Raw genomic sequence first — 15,517 nt, forward strand, 5'->3', positions numbered from 1 at the left:
CGATCCATCCAGAAAGACCTGGAGACACCTGGAGTTGGGCTACACCACTCCACTATAAAGAGATACTAGTACAAACATGGTCTTCATGGAAGAGTCATCAGAAGAAAACCTCTTCTACATCCTCACCACAAAAATCAGCATTTGAAGTTTGCAAATGAACATATAGATAAGCCTGATGCATTGTGGGAACAAGTTCTGCGGACCAACAAGCTATTAACTCTGTGGGGTGCCCAAACTTTTGCAGACACCATTTTTTTGTTTTCTGTTATTTTGAAAGTGTAAATGATGGAAATAAAATCTAACTTTTTGTGACTTATTATACAAATTTCTAATCTGTCATTTCTTGGCTTCTTTATGCACATTAATACAAATTTTTACCTGGGGTGCCCAAACTTTCGAGCCCCACTGTAAACATGTTTTTGTGCATCTTTCCACATAGTGAAACAAATGTACCTGAACTGGGGGCTTCGCCTCAACAGGTGCACCCAGCGCTCCGCCTGCCAGGCTCTTCTTGAGGTTTTCTTGGACCTGAGTGAGCCGGAGCTCCAGGTCCACCCTCTCCACCTCTTTAGCTCGACAGGCGTCCTCCAGCTGGGACACGCGCTTGTTCAGGGAGGACGTCCTCCGCTCTGCTCCACACACACACACACACACACACACACACACACACACACACACACACACACACACACACACACACACACAATCAGACAAACAAGGATTAAAACGATAGATGTTGTATTTTTGGGTTCTTTTAAATGGCGTTAAGTCAAACATTTACTTGAAGTAGCTGAGTACTTTTTACTACTTCAAAAGTAAATTTTTTTACTGTCCAACATGTATAGATACTAGTTCCAATGTGATTTCCAATGAGTCATTTTGCTGGTGCTTATTTTGCTGGTGCTTCGTTAGTAGACTTTTACTTGAAATGGACTATGTTTACAGTCTGGTATGCTACTATCACTCTTTCACCACTGCCGGCAGCATATTATGTGAAACTAATTAGAGAGATTAATTACATTTAGAAGGAATTTTCATAACCATGTCTTTGATTTGATAAAAAAAGCAATTAGATGTTTTATTTCTCCCTGTAGGGAAGTTGTCTTCTCACACGGCCCTCTAATATAGCAGGTCATAGTGCAGGGTCAGATACAGAGCAGGAATACAGAATGTGCACTTAATATGCAAGACCTCTGGTTAATGTGCAGACAAATACGCTAAATGTGACTGAAAATAATACTTTTGCTTAGGAAGAGTCTGTCTCTCCATCCTAATGATACTTAAGGTCCATACAGTGGATGTATTTTTTAGCTATGCTGTTCATTTTGAGAGTGCAGTAACAGGTTTTAGTATCCGTAAACTGAAGAGATGTCATGACTGAGGAGAATTGTGTAGCACGTGCTGTCTGTTTTGCTTTGTGTCTCCTTACCAGAGGCTGTCTTCAGCTCTTCCTTCAGCTCTCTCTTTTCCTTTCGGAGGGTCACAAGTGCATTTCTTATCCCATCCCTCTGTCTTTCCAGCTCCTCTTTCTCGTTCAGGTAACGCTTGGCATCCTCTTCCGCTCGCGTTTTCCCATACCTTCCGTATTGGTTGGCGTCTGCGTGGAGATGCCAGAGGAGAGCAGAGGTGAGGGGTCAATGGTGCAGGGGTTATGGGAAGGAGACAGCGAACCTTCTGCCTGTCAAGTTCCTCACGTGAGGAGTATGGTGCCACTTGTATAACCCGCATGAAAGGGTAGCACAGAAATCTGAAGTTTTTCATAATTCAAACAAAAGAATTCTAGGAGGAATCAAAGATACGATGCATGAATGGCTGATAAACAAACACACCCCTGCAGAGGGAGAGGTCAGAAGCAAGACAGCAGATCTAATGTGAGTGTCCAATAAATCTCAGGTTCCATCCTGAAGCTCTCAGCCATGGAGAGCGCTGGCTCTTTGATGTGTCAGAACGTCATAGTGAAGGCCTGTGAAACGGCACTGAGACAACGACCACGCGGTATCACTTTCCTAAACTCAGGACGCTCAATATATATATATATATATATATATATATATATATATATATATATATATATATATATATATATATATATATAGATATATAAAGGGTGTAAGGTATATAAAGATTATTCAATTTTCCCTTAAAGGGCAGCAGGCTACTACCCTCAGCTTTAATTGTGTTTTTTGAGAGAGACAGACCCAGGAGGGAAGCTGCTGTAAAGATACAGCTCAGCTGTTTGGTTGTGAAAGATATTGTGAAATGTTTATAAAAATGAACATTGTGCAGCTTTTCTTATGAATCTGTTGAAATGTTTTTTCTACACTATTGATCACAATATGTTATTGAAGTGCATTACACATATTGGTGTGATCAACATCAGCAAAGGGATTATTCCATTTTCGGTCCTCTTCTCTTTACTAATAACCTTGGCCTGAATGAAGTCGATTCCATCTGTATGCAGATGACACTATTTATATTCAAATGCTTAAACAAGTCAGCATGCACATACACACTCCAGCACAGGGATTCTGTACTCAGAACACTCTACAACTGCAAATTATAACTTTCCTCGTTGTGGGACAAATAAAGGTTTATTGATTAACTTTTTATTCTAAATCTCGCAGAGCAAATGAAGTATGGTCATTTATCGACATGCGATAAAGTTTGAAAAGGTTTCCATCTACATCTCTGTTATTCAGTAAGCTATATTTTAAGTTTGACATTGACAAAATGATAACGGACCTAAACTACAGAAATAGTGTTTATGTAAAAGCTGTAGAAAACAATTGGTCCAATCTATATTTCTTCTAATTTTTGAAATAGTTCTCCACCGATTTAGCATTGAACTCCCATAACATTGTCAGACTCACCATGGACAGTTTAAAACCGGAGTGTCAAACTCAGTTTCACCAAGGGCCACACTGGAAAATTAGAATCCCATCATGTAGACTTTATTGCTTTTATGTCATCAAAAAAGTCAAATATCTTTGACTGTATTATTGCATGTCTCCTATAGTCTTCTCACATACAGTTTGGTTGACAAAAATGTCAAAATGCCAAAAAGAAAGGTGAGATAAACGGTAGTCTTTCAAATTCCCTACACAATAGGACAGCGCTCCAACCAACCAGAGCAACACTAGCTGATACATTCAACTTGTGCTCTTTCCGGTCAGCAAAACTCCGAACACATCTTCCTTTTTTAAAGAATTCATAGCTTAACTCCAAGTCTTCCAGAGTCACGAAGTTGGGTATGGCTACAGCCTGGAGACCTCCTGTCTCATGCCTCCAGTCTCATGCTCTCCCGGCTACGTGAAACTCGCAACTCTGCCGTCCTTATGTTAAGCCCACCCACCAAATCTATACACGATGTGACTGGCCTGACCAGAATTTGTTTTTTCCCAAAAAATTCGCAAGCCGACGGAGAGTTGCTAGGCTGACCAGATTACATTTGGAGGCCACTGGCGCGTCTAGTTTTCCGGGCAACCAAAAAGAATCAAAAATGTCAAATAATGCGACAGAAATGCTGGAAAAAACAGCAAAAACGTTGTAAAAATTGACAAAAACTAGGCGGGCCAAAATTATTGTGAACCAAAATATACATGGGGGGTAGATCAAAATTTGAGGGAGGCCGGATATAGCCCAAGGGCCTTGAGTTGAGCTGCTTACATACTCACTCAATAACCTTCTTAATTATCAAGGGATGCTGTTTTTAGAGATTTCTTGAACTCAAAGCATACTAGAGAAATCAACTTTTAGTTGATCCGTATCTCACAAATGGACTAACCGTCAGATTCCTCTTGTCACATTTCTTCACGTTTCTCAAGGTTTGTCTCTATCATTGAGAGACGAGTCAATGTGAATGTTTTATGGGATAAGTCTTCGATGGGGCACTCCTGCAAAGGATCTAACAGTATAGTTCATGAGAATAGGCTGAGCATCACTGGAGGTTCAGGAATGTCACTTTAGAAAACTAACTAACTAAAGCCACTTACTGGAGCCTGTTCGTCTGAGGGAGACTAAAGGCTTGGTTCTGTCAGAGTCAATGCTGGAGAAACTTGAGCGCCGTTTCCCTTGATTCCCAGACTGCTGCCTGCGGTTCTCCCATGACTGGGTGGAGTAGAGAAGGGGTGGGGGGGGGGCACAACAGATGTGGGATGATGCACAAAGAAGGATGATGACAGAGGGAAAAAATACAGCAAAGTTTGAATATTAGGCTAAACAATAAAGTTAGATTTACTGGACTGAGACCACTGAGGTGTGTATGTTTGCGGCTGTAAGTGTTGAGAGGCACATGTTTTAACTGCATGTCAGTTGGGTTGAGAAAGGAGTTTACAGGCTGTAAAACTGCCATGAGCTCTGGCCTTCCTGTCATCAGTTTGAGCGTTTTTTCTTTTTTTGGTCTTTTTTTCCTCTCCCATGCACACACACTGCTTTTTCTCTGGCCTACAAAAAGCCGTCATTGATAAGGGCGTAACAGAGCACTGCCTGTCTGCCTGTTCGGGCGACTGATATGGAGTGTCATATTCAGACAGTGATAGTCCCCAACAACTGCACACACACAGCCATGCAGCTTCTAATCTCGTCACATCAAAGTAAAGCATTCCACTTAAGGTTTAACTGAACTTGGAAAATGTGTGAATCTGAGCACCTGCATGTCCTCATTAGGGACCTCATCATATGTTCTAGAGTCTGTGGAGGTGCTGCTGGAGGATGTGGCCCACCTAGGACCAGAGAAGAAGGAGAAATGAAACCTATGTGAAGGCTTACAATCATTGCATTGGTCAGTGGCCTTGCTTTGACCTCATCCAAACTCCCCCCTTTCTTTCTCACTCACAAGAAGGAATGCCGTGCAGCGTCGCGAATGTTAGCGATGGTTTCCACGTCAACGTAGTCGTAATGCAGTGACTCAGGATCCGTTGTGGACCCTGTCTCTGCCAAGAGGACACCGAGCCACCTCCCAAGTTCCTCAGAGCTGCTGGCCTAAAAAGAGACGAGACAAATCAACTTTGAAATTTGAAAGACGCTAAAATGAGGCTAACTGCAGAGGGATAAGATAAGAAGATAAAAGAAGAAAGTGAGTTTGTTACTAGGAGCAATTGCATAAAGCCATTTGACCTATTGTTATATGACAAGACAGCTTAGACATGAAAGGGGAGAGAGAGGGGGAATGGCAGGCAGCAAAGGGCCGCAGGTCGGAGTCGAACGTTCTGCTGTGGCAAGGACAAACTCTTATTTTCCACCAGGCGTGCTTGTGCTGCATTCCAGCTCTGATAAAGACATGAATCAGGTCTAGCCGCGGGTTGTTGGACAGCCGGAATGTGACAGCTAGACTAACCAGTCAATTTACCAAAATACCCCCCCCAATGTCGATTGTCCAGTGAGTCGGGTAGTAAGGTACTCCGCTTCCGAGATGCTCCCGTTATGGTATGGCACGTGGCGGAGGATGGACCAAACCGGAACACAGCACAGATGTGCCCAGTGGAGAATCGGAGCAATTGTCATTGATTAGTGCAGCTTTAATGGGGCTGGACACGATATCCATAAAAAAGGTCTGGGATTGCCTCCACACAGCTCTCACAGACCGTTTCCCAAGTCGTCAAACATCGCTGCTTTGTCACGACCCTCGGCGTCAGATACCGACACACAAGGCACTCACATGCATGCCAGCTATTAAAATGAAGAACAGAGAAGCTCCGATTACAGAGGGAGTGTCATTCTCTGCTCAGGAGGCCATTACTGCATTATTTCTTTCTGTTATATTAAAGTTCTGATCATCAAAAAAAAGAACAAATGTTCAGTGTTTTACCTCCAGAGCAGCCACCTCTGTGCACTTCCGTAGGATTCGGAAGGCAAAGGGATGTTTGGGTCCCAGCCCTGGGACCACCTCGCAGCCGTGGAGAGGAAGTGAAGGCAAAGAGGTGCGAGTGTCTCCTTTGTCATGGTAGAAGCGCAGGGAGCCTCTGCACAAGCAACACCACTGCTCCCGCCACACCTGATTCACCAGCACCGACACGTAGCCTGCATGGCGAGGAGGAAAAGAAAAATGACGCGTCTGCAAACCTGGAGACCTTTAAAAGGGACAGTGAAGTGGGGTCGGACCTTGTCGAGGGTCGGTGTACGATGTCCGGAGATCTCCTGGCCGGGGGGGCTTTTTCTTAGAGAAGCTGATGATGCGTGTGATTTTACGGCCTGCAGCGAAAGGCCCCCGTTTCACCTTGCCTGCATATAAAATGGAAGCATTCAACAGTTTGGTTTTCCCCAGACTTATCTTTGGCAGGTGGAGATTGTAAGTAAAACTAAAAGATATAATTAATTAATCCTAATTGACTTTAGAAACGTGAAAATCCAGGAAGAGCGCGGATCTTAAATTAATATTTCTTTTGTCAAACTGCTGTATTAGTTTGAGGCTGTGTGTCTGTCTCACCAGTTTCTCTGCAGTTTTCTCCAGTTGACACCCCCACGCTGTCTGAGTCTGATGTGTTCCTCTCTGCAGAAAGCCTCTGGTGAAGAAGCAGACACAAACACACGTTTAGACCCTTAGAACAGCCGTGTCCTACATGTCCCACACAGGATCTGTCTGCCTGCCAGGATTAAACTAGAGCTTGGCCTTCTACATAATGAGCTAAATAACTACACTTGAGTCAATTTGTTAACAAGCTTACATGCATTATCTTACTTAAAGAACCACTGCCACCCATATCTCATGACTATGTGGTAATGTCTGAAGTCCTACTATGGATTTTGTAACTTGGTTACCGTGGTTACCTTGTTTCAAGCCATTCTAGCGTGGTATGTGGTATAGAAAGCCTGCAGGAAGACTCAGCTCCATTTGGGCCAGTTCTCATTAATATGCAACCAGCTAAGCTGCTGGACTCTGATTGGATAACAGCCAGCCAATGAGAGTCTGACTATCAGCGTCCTTTACCCAGCTCATGAATATTAATGAGCTCAAGCAACATGATGTCAGACTGACCAGCTGTTGTGATTGGTCTGATTTCTCTTCTTATTTCTTATCAGTGGCTAGAGCTGACAAAGGAGGTAGCAGTTCATCTTCACATTCACCACATAAGACACACACACACACACACACACACACACACACACACACACACACACACACACACAAACACACACACAAGCACCACAGATTTCAACACATGCAAGTAGAAACGGTTTTGTGTGGCAGGGCACATTTAACAACATAATGAGACTTTATTTTTACTCCTTCCAACTCTTTCGTGCCTCCTCTCGGTTCTCCCCTTTTGCAGTTTATGTTCCAACAGGTTGGTGAGCTTTAAAGAGTATGTGTCTGTTCCAACACTGACTCACCACCATCCCTATCATTGCTGCCTTAACACCCAATTACACTATATATCTCCTCTTTGTTCTACAAGGAAAACACAGGTATCACTGTGTACTGTGTCGAGCCAAGCAATTCTTTAGGGAAATTGATGGTGACAACACAATTACTGCTTGCCACCATTCTTTCCTCACCTCACCTGTTACAATGAATTATGAATTATAAAAACGACAGGGACGTGCTGACACAAACATCCTCTCTCCTGCACTTACCTTGTCAAGTTCAGTTTTTCTTGGAATGATGGGGGACGCAGATTGCTCAGGCCCCACACTCTGACCACTCACCTCTCTGACAACCTGTGGGGGATGTTTTACATGTGTCACTCTCGACTGCATGCTTCCTTATGATGTTGGTTGTTGGACATCATTGACAAGATTGATGGCTGTGTTACCAGTCTGTCTTTACTGCAAGCATGCATATCATTTAAACATAGCTCACCCTAAGCCATCTGTGGGCCTGCTCCTTGCTGTGTACCGCCAGCACCAGTGCATCTCCATTGGGTAAGGTGAAACGGAGTTCATGGTGCTTCCTCTTGCTGTCTTTGGGTGCATAGACCACAGTGCATTGGGGCAAAAGCAGATCCACATAGGGGCACGTGTCCTTAGAACTCTTATAGCACTGCAGAAAGGAGGGCACATAGGAAACTGCGAGTGTAAGAAGAGAAGAAGAATGGCAGAGAATGTGTATGTGTCCTGAATGCATAATTTCATGTTTTGCTAAAGACTTCTTTGAATGAACAACTTCTCACCTGCAATCTGTTGTCCCGTATGACAGTGAGCTGTTTGGCCCATTGGCCGAAGCGTTTCTTGCGCAGCAGGAAGGCACAGATGTGACAGTCCCGGGCAGGAGGCATTGAGCTCTCATCCGAGGGCCACTGATGAGTGAGTTGGACACCAGGGCTCCGCTCTTCCTCATCCTCTTCATAGGACTCGTAGGAACTGCTCAGAGCATCAGAGTCGTTGTCTGAAAAGGGCAAAATAATGTGTTTTATTTGTTGTAAAAATGAAAGGCACTTTTTATCCTGTATATTCAATCATTTTGGGGCTGACTTTGTTCTCTTACTTACATGAGTTTTTGCGGTGTGTATTTATGCAGGTAGTGGGATAATTGTTTTCAGCATCTTCATACCCATCCTCTATAGAGTTGGAAGGGCTAGGCCTGACTGAAAATGCAAGACATAAAAAATACCTAATTACTCCTTATGTTCCATCATAAACTTTAATCCAACTTGTACTTTGTAATTACCGACTAAGGGGTTTTTAAGGAAAAAGGACACTTAGGGTGCTGACTTCAGCAGAGGCAGGAAGATGCTGACCTCGTGTGACGATGTATTCGGGCAACTTGCCCGGACTGAGGGGCACTGCCTCCTCGTAATACTCCTCGGGGGGAGGCGTTGTGGGCAGAGGGGGAGGAGAGTGCGCTGAGTGTGCTGGGGCAGGGGAGTCTGCACAGTTCTGCTAAGGGAAACACACAAACACAACTCTCAAATTTCCCTCATAACCATCAAAGATTTCTTTTTCACAACCTCATAACTACATCATCAAAGAGATACAGAGTTAAACCCTAAAAATTGTACCAATAAATTAGACACATGGGCACTTTGTGGGTCCCTAAATCTGAACGCTTCCACCAGCTTGCAGAGGGTTGAGCATGTGTGCATGGGAAACCCCCACAACATGGAATGCAATCTCTGTTTTTCTTTCTCTGCTTTTTCTCCACAAGTCATTGTAAAGAGTAATAGCCTCTGCAAAGTTGGATTTGGATTAGGAGTGCTGAAAAGATGGGCAGCATAAGACATACACACAGCATTATACAGCTCTGGAAAAAAATTAGAGACCACTCCTTTACTTGTCTTAAATCAGTATCTCTACATGTATGGCAGCCATTCCACTCCAGTGGCTGGTAAATTCCAACACTGGCACACCTCATTCTACTTAATGAGGTGCTGATTAAGTGATCACCTGAGCCAAATCTTATTTAACGAGGAAAAGTATAAAACCCACTGCTGTGGTCATCACTAGCCTCTTGCAATAGGGCCTGCTGGATGGCGAAAACAGGGCTACTAGTACCACACAGGTAATCTAAACAAAGAAAGGAACAATTGATCATGCCAAAAGAGTTTAAAAGAAATGTTTTGAGTGAGGAAAAGAACGGTTCAATTCTGGCTTTACTGGCAGAAGGTTACAGAGAGTATGAAGTTGCTTCCATCCTTAACATTTCAATGACGGCAGTTCATAAGAACAAGATCAAGCAACAGACATTGGGGACAACAAAGCTACAGACTGGAAGAGGGTGGAAACCATTGTCCACAGACCAGGATGACAGCCAACTCATTCGCTTGTCACTCAAAACCCGTACGATGACATCAAGTGATTTACAAAAAGAATGGCAAACAGCAACTGGGCTGAAGTGCACAGCAAAACCGGCTCCTAGAAGCAGGGCTGAAGTCGTGCAAAGCCAGAAAAAAGCCCTTCATCAATGAGAAGCAAAGACAAGCCAGGCTAAAGTTTGCAAAAGACCATAAGGATTGGACCCTAGAGGACTGGAGTAAGGTCATCTTCTCTGATGAGTCAAATTTTCAGCTTTGCCCAACACCTGGTTGTCTAATGGTTAGATGGAGACCTGGAGAGGCCTACAAGCCACAGTGTCTGGCCCCCACTTTTAAATTTGGTGGAGGATCAGTGATGATCTGGCGGTACTTCAGTAAGGCTGGAATTGGGCAGATTTGTCTTTGTGAAAGACGAATGAATCAAGCATTGTACAAGGTTATCCTGGAAGAAAACCTGATTCCCTCTGCTCTGACAATGTTCCCCAGCTCTGAGGATTGGTTTTCCAGCAGGACAACGCTCCATGCCACACAGCCAGGTCAATCAAGGTGTGGATTGAGGACCACCAGATAAAGACCCTGTCATGGCCAGCCCAATCTCCAGACCTGAACCCCATTGAAAACCTCTGGAATTTGATCAAGAGGAAGATGGATGGTCCCAAGCCATCCAATAAAGCTGAGCTGCTTGGATTTTTGTGCCAGGAGTGGCGTAACATCACCCAACAGCAATGTGATGACTGGTGGAGAGCATGCCAAGACGCATGAAAGCTGTAATTAAAAATCAAGGTTATTCCACCAAGTGTTGATTTCTGAACTCTTCCTAAGTAAAAATATTAGTATTGTGTTGTTTAAGAATGAATGTGAACTGGTTTTCTTAGCATTTTTTTAGGTCTGAAAACAATGCATCTTTTTTGTTATTTTGATGAGTTGTCATTTTCTTAAAAGAAATAATCTGAATAACAACATTTTTATTTGGAATTTAGAAGAAATGTTGTCAAAACATTTGTAGAATAAAACAAACGTGTTTATTGTAATCAAACAAATGCCTATAAATAGTAAAACCAGAAAAACTGATAATAATGCAGTGGTCTCTTAATTTTTTCCAGAGCTGTATATCCCCCACACACTCGGCCATATGTAAATGATATCTCTGGAAAAGAAAAATTCAATATATATTGGCTACTTTCCTGCACCAAAGTGTCAGCTTGTGTGCTATTTTCTTCTTTAAGATCATCTGTAACATCCTTTAGGTCTCCAAGCTCGCAGTCTAGGAAGGCCAAAAATGTACATTTAAACTCACTTACTTATAAAGGAAACACAGTATTTACAGCTCATTTATATAGATATGTGTCCAATTCACAGCATCGTGTTGGAACTCAAACTCACCAAATGTCTCAAAGAGGGACTCTACAAAGCTGGTGCCATTTCTATACACCGCAGAGTTCATGTAGATGTAGTCGGTTCCTAAAACTGGAGGCAAGGAAAAAGACATTATACCCTAGAATGTTGAATGCATTGCACATTTTTATAATGTGGGTCTAATTAAATCACAAACAAACCAAGAGAATAAAATCAAAGTAAGGCAGTGTTTCCTCGTCTCACTGACCTGATGGCTGTATCTGCTGCAGGAGGTTCCACACGGAGGTTTTCTTCTCCTGTGTGGAGGAACTGAGGCTCTCCTGGTCCAGCATCTTCAGCAGGACGCCCAGCTCACTCACCAACACCTCCATCGCTGCACAGAGGGGGGCAAAGGTTGGGGTGGGGGGAGTTAGGGGTTCAGAGTATCAGCAGGGAGGGCAAAGGTCAGACTGACAAGTCTAAACAAACCAAAAGGGTGTATGTCAAAGAGCCTCTTTCTGCGTTGCTTTCCCTGTCTTTTCTTTCATTTTCTGTCACTTAGCTTCACAGTTTGTCATTATCAATCTGCCACCTTATCACACAGTCGCCCTCTCCTCCCCTTTCTGTCACTAGTCAGACTAAACAACGACAAAAAGCTGGAGTGACAAGAAACACGTCAGCTAATGGCTCATTAACCCCTCTGAAAAAAAGTGGAAGTGAATCTAACAAAACATAAAATATCTTGCACAGAATTAGAACAGAACATCCTGCACAAGGAGCAAAGAAAAGCAGGTGAAATGTTGCAGGCTCACTGACTGATGGGCACATACCCAAAATTCAATCAACTGTCAACTCTCAATGCTCTGAGGGTAAATTAAATGTTCAGCACAGACTGTAAAGATGTTGGCAAGAATATGAGATTCTGACAAGAATAACTGAAGCACCACTTTACAGAGCCCAGAGCAGACCAAATGCACCAGCAAGCTGAGTCTTGTGGCACCTGATCTTTATCTAACAGATTTAGTCCTGGACAAAAAAAAAAGAAGAAAAAAAAGAGCACAAGCCGGTTCAGACAGGCAGACCTCCTGCAATACATATTCTTCACAGAGCTCCCCAGGTTCTGGGACATGTTGAGGACTCAGCTTATAGGAATATATGATCCACATCACAAGTTGATCTGGTCCACTCCCTGTTTTCAGAACAGAACTTAAATAAACTCGCCCAGCTGCTGGACATCCTGAGAACAAGTCCGCAACCCACAGCTGATGTATGCATTTGGCAGAAAATCAGATAAAGGAGGAATCTAGACTTAAGCAAAAGGCTTACCAAACAGCCCCCATGTCTCTCCCTTCCTCCTGCTAGTTTCATAGCTTCTGTCGTATTCTTTCCCTCTGCTTCGTACGCATGTCTCTACCTCTATAATCCTGAAGATCCTTAGGAAAAACCTGACAACTGGCGCAGTCACTGCTGGGCCACTTATCTGCCTCCTCCAACTCCCTCCAACTCTTTCTGTCACTCCCCTCCTGCCCCATTTTCACAGTCCAGCCTCTAGACCTGCTGAACCGTGCATCTTGCCGGGGTCAGCCATGGGACGGCTGCTGAGCCAGAAAAGTCTTTGTTCGGTGGGCGGTCATATGACAACAAGTAAATAAACACAAAATACACACACATACACATGCATATCTGCACACACAAAAAACTAAAATATGAATGATGTAAATTTAGTGAGACGTGTCAAAAGTGATTTTTGGTGCACCTGTCAACAAGCCAGCCTGTTTGAGGAGCGTATGAAGGAGTCTAGGGCAGAATGTGGGATGAATTACTCTGACACAACAACCTTGTCTGTAATCACCACTGACAACTAGAAAGTCTTAATCATCTGGAAGATGTATCTGGTGGTTGTGAATGATGTGTGTTCTACATGTTAGACTGCTCCCACTCCTTAAATACATACATTCCTGAGGTGGGTCTTTCGATGGGCTTCACAGTGCCTGGCCAAGGCCACAGTCAAGAAAGAGCAACAAGAGCTGCAGTAGGTGTGTGTTTTCCTGTGTCTGTATAACCACTTCTTTACTAGTGTGGTTTCCTTCTATTGTGATAAAAGCTTGCACAAGTGGGAATGAGGAATTAATTCATGCCAGGACCTGGAATGTCTCCTCATTAAGATCTGATTCACCCAGGGGAAATGAAGGAAATGGGGGTCAGGTAAGGAGAGGAAACTCATGAGAGTGGGATGCTTTGGCCCAATGAGTGTTGTTTCTCTGCCAGACGTTCCAGCTGTTTAGATTCTGGCTCTAGCGCACCACTGGGTTTCCTCTAACCTAGTGGAAGACAGAACTTTATCCACAGCATGACTCATTTACAGCAGAAAGAAAGTGAAATTTACACCAGTCAGCAATTAACCGAGTATACCTCAGAAATCAAGGCGTCGCTTTCAAGGAATTAGCGGGAAGTAGGTCACAAAACTCATAACCCTATTTCACTACGTCACTTGGACCTGCACTCTACAAAGCTTATTATCCAATTTGATGATAATAGTGTTAATTGTGCCAATATGAGAGGAATTACTGTGTAATATTTGGCATGTGAGGCCAGAAGACCACCCTTACATCCTCAGCCTTGCCTTTGTAATCAAGACCACACTACTCACAGGAGTTCATCTAAAACAGCACATGGTTCTTTAAATCTCTGCTGCAACTCTTGTGTGTGTGTGTGTGGTGTGTGTGTGTGTGTGTGTGTGTGTGTGTGTGTGTGTGTGTGTGTGTGTGTGTGTGTGTGTGTGTGTGTGTGTGTGTGTGTGTGTGTGTGTGTGGTGTGTCTTTAATGTTTTAAAAGCCAGATAAGACTGTGAGCATAGCACCTGAGGGAAACTACACACAAGCTTGCAAAAGATAATAATGCGACAATAGGTCTGCTTTCTGTCCCCGGAGTCAGAACTAAACAGGGTGAAGCAGCTTTCAGTTTCTATGCTCCTCATATCTGGAACAAACTCCCAGAAACCTGCAGGTCCACTGCTACTCTCAGTTAAGGCTGAAGACCTTTCTTTTTGATGTTGCCTTTCTTTAAATAGTTGTTCATTTCTTTAATGTTTAATTTCTTATACTGCACTGTAACTTTTACTCTTGTGTTTTATCTGTTTTTATCTTTTAACTTTTTTTTAACTGATTTTGTGTAAAGTACTTTGAATTGCCCTGTTGCTGAAATGTGCTATCAAATAAAGCTACCTTGCCTTGCCTTGCTTTACATGAAAACAGATGTGGTCTGATTAAAGTCAGACTAGGGGGAAATTAGAATACTGAATGTGCAGCTAAAAGAAGGACAAAGCCTAACTTTAAAATCAACTTTGATGGATGGGATTGCCGGCAGCACATAAGACGGGTGCAGGCGGTGCACCATGCAGGAATGTGTAGAGCCATTCAAAGCTCAAACATTTACCTCCTCACACTTGTCTGACAATTGTTGTTAAACACTAGACACATTCCTCACCTTGTTAGTAGTGCACGACTCTGCATAGTGGGTTTGTGTGAGTGTGCATGTACAGAGAAGAAGCAGAGAGACATGTTTGTTTGACAGTGCAGAATCAGAGCACAGAATCAGAGGGGGTTAGAGTAATGTCAGCGAGTTGAGCACCTGTGCTAACATGTCCAACAAACCTTGATATGAAGAATAAAGTGACCTCAGACGGGTGCACAGGGTTTTTCTTTTACTCCCTCCTTTGTATGCCAAGGGCTTTCTTCATGCTGAGCTGAGCTTATTTATCTTGCCACACATCCCACACTCACTCACACACAAAATAACTTCACAGTATGTCGAAAGTGACTAAATTTGGCAGCAACTCTGTTTCACAATACTGTTGCAATCAGACATTTCAAATAATTACACAATAATTTGCATCCCACAAAGAGTCTCTAGTGGCTTAAAAACTTCTGCAAATCTGGGTGGCAAAACTGTGGCTTTCTCAACAATGTTGCCTTTCTTGGTATTTCAGCCAGCTAGCACAACGAAGACATCACCTGATGTCTCAGTCTATGTTAACAACACTGCATTGTTCCCTATATTTACATATCTATACGAATCCTTGGACCTTCTTTAGCTTTAGATACCTGCTGTGCTAATATCCTGACAGGCTACAAAGACCGCCCTTCAGCACTTACCTTCAACAGCACTGGATGAGAGTCCCACCATTTTCCAAGGTTGAGAAGAAGACAAACTGGTTCATTCACAAGCAGATACTGCAGGAGATATTCCACAGCCTCCCTGTGTGCTCCGTCCTGTGAAGTCTTTGTAGTGGAGGTGAGCTCTAGTCTGCCTACTGCTGAATTCACACTTCTTTTACCTCTCCCTTCCTCCCTCTGATCTGTTATCTCCCTTTTCCTCCCTCCCACTCTGTCTACCCTCCTCTCTTTTCTTTTAGGGGGTAGGGAGATTGCGGTGGTGGTGGTGCTCTTTGTGTGTGTGTGTGTGTGTGTGTGTGTGTGTGTGTGTGTGTGTGT

General features: G+C 43.4%; 1 protein-coding gene and 1 long non-coding RNA gene across 7 annotated transcripts in view; one reads left to right on the forward strand and one right to left on the reverse strand.

Annotated features, from left to right (window-relative positions):
• LOC116686741 (actin filament-associated protein 1-like 1) overlaps nt 1–15,449 on the reverse strand; it is an 18,128-nt gene extending 2,679 nt beyond the window's left edge. Inside the window, exons 1-17 of one of the 6 annotated variants that reach the window (XM_032511787.1) lie at nt 15,179–15,449; nt 11,293–11,418; nt 11,073–11,156; nt 10,874–10,953; nt 8,676–8,814; nt 8,427–8,522; nt 8,109–8,323; nt 7,799–7,978; nt 7,573–7,656; nt 6,425–6,500; nt 6,100–6,219; nt 5,807–6,018; nt 4,835–4,980; nt 4,649–4,721; nt 3,993–4,107; nt 1,430–1,597; nt 454–629 (exon numbers count right to left, since the gene is read on the reverse strand). In XM_032511787.1, coding sequence (XP_032367678.1) covers nt 454–629; nt 1,430–1,597; nt 3,993–4,107; nt 4,649–4,721; nt 4,835–4,980; nt 5,807–6,018; nt 6,100–6,219; nt 6,425–6,500; nt 7,573–7,656; nt 7,799–7,978; nt 8,109–8,323; nt 8,427–8,522; nt 8,676–8,814; nt 10,874–10,953; nt 11,073–11,156; nt 11,293–11,418; nt 15,179–15,209 — 2,121 coding nt within the window. In that variant the 5' untranslated portion in view covers nt 15,210–15,449. Of the gene's footprint in view, nt 1–453; nt 630–1,429; nt 1,598–3,992; nt 4,108–4,648; nt 4,722–4,834; nt 4,981–5,806; nt 6,019–6,099; nt 6,220–6,424; nt 6,501–7,572; nt 7,657–7,798; nt 7,979–8,108; nt 8,324–8,426; nt 8,523–8,675; nt 8,818–10,869; nt 10,954–11,072; nt 11,157–11,292; nt 11,424–12,106; nt 12,292–12,350; nt 12,580–12,978; nt 13,002–15,178 lie in introns of those variants that run through there. The other 5 variants (XM_032511786.1, XM_032511790.1, XM_032511788.1 and 2 more) reach the window with 5 other exon arrangements.
• The window catches only part of LOC116686745 (uncharacterized), a 22,068-nt gene continuing 9,506 nt past the window's right edge, over nt 2,956–15,517 (forward strand). Inside the window, exons 1-2 of the long non-coding RNA XR_004331344.1 lie at nt 2,956–3,030; nt 14,279–14,294. This is a non-coding gene — a long non-coding RNA (uncharacterized LOC116686745). The remainder of the gene's footprint in view (nt 3,031–14,278; nt 14,295–15,517) is intronic.

This window comes from Etheostoma spectabile, unplaced genomic scaffold, assembly GCF_008692095.1.
Source record: "Etheostoma spectabile isolate EspeVRDwgs_2016 unplaced genomic scaffold, UIUC_Espe_1.0 scaffold461, whole genome shotgun sequence".
Taxonomy (NCBI): domain Eukaryota; kingdom Metazoa; phylum Chordata; class Actinopteri; order Perciformes; family Percidae; genus Etheostoma; species Etheostoma spectabile.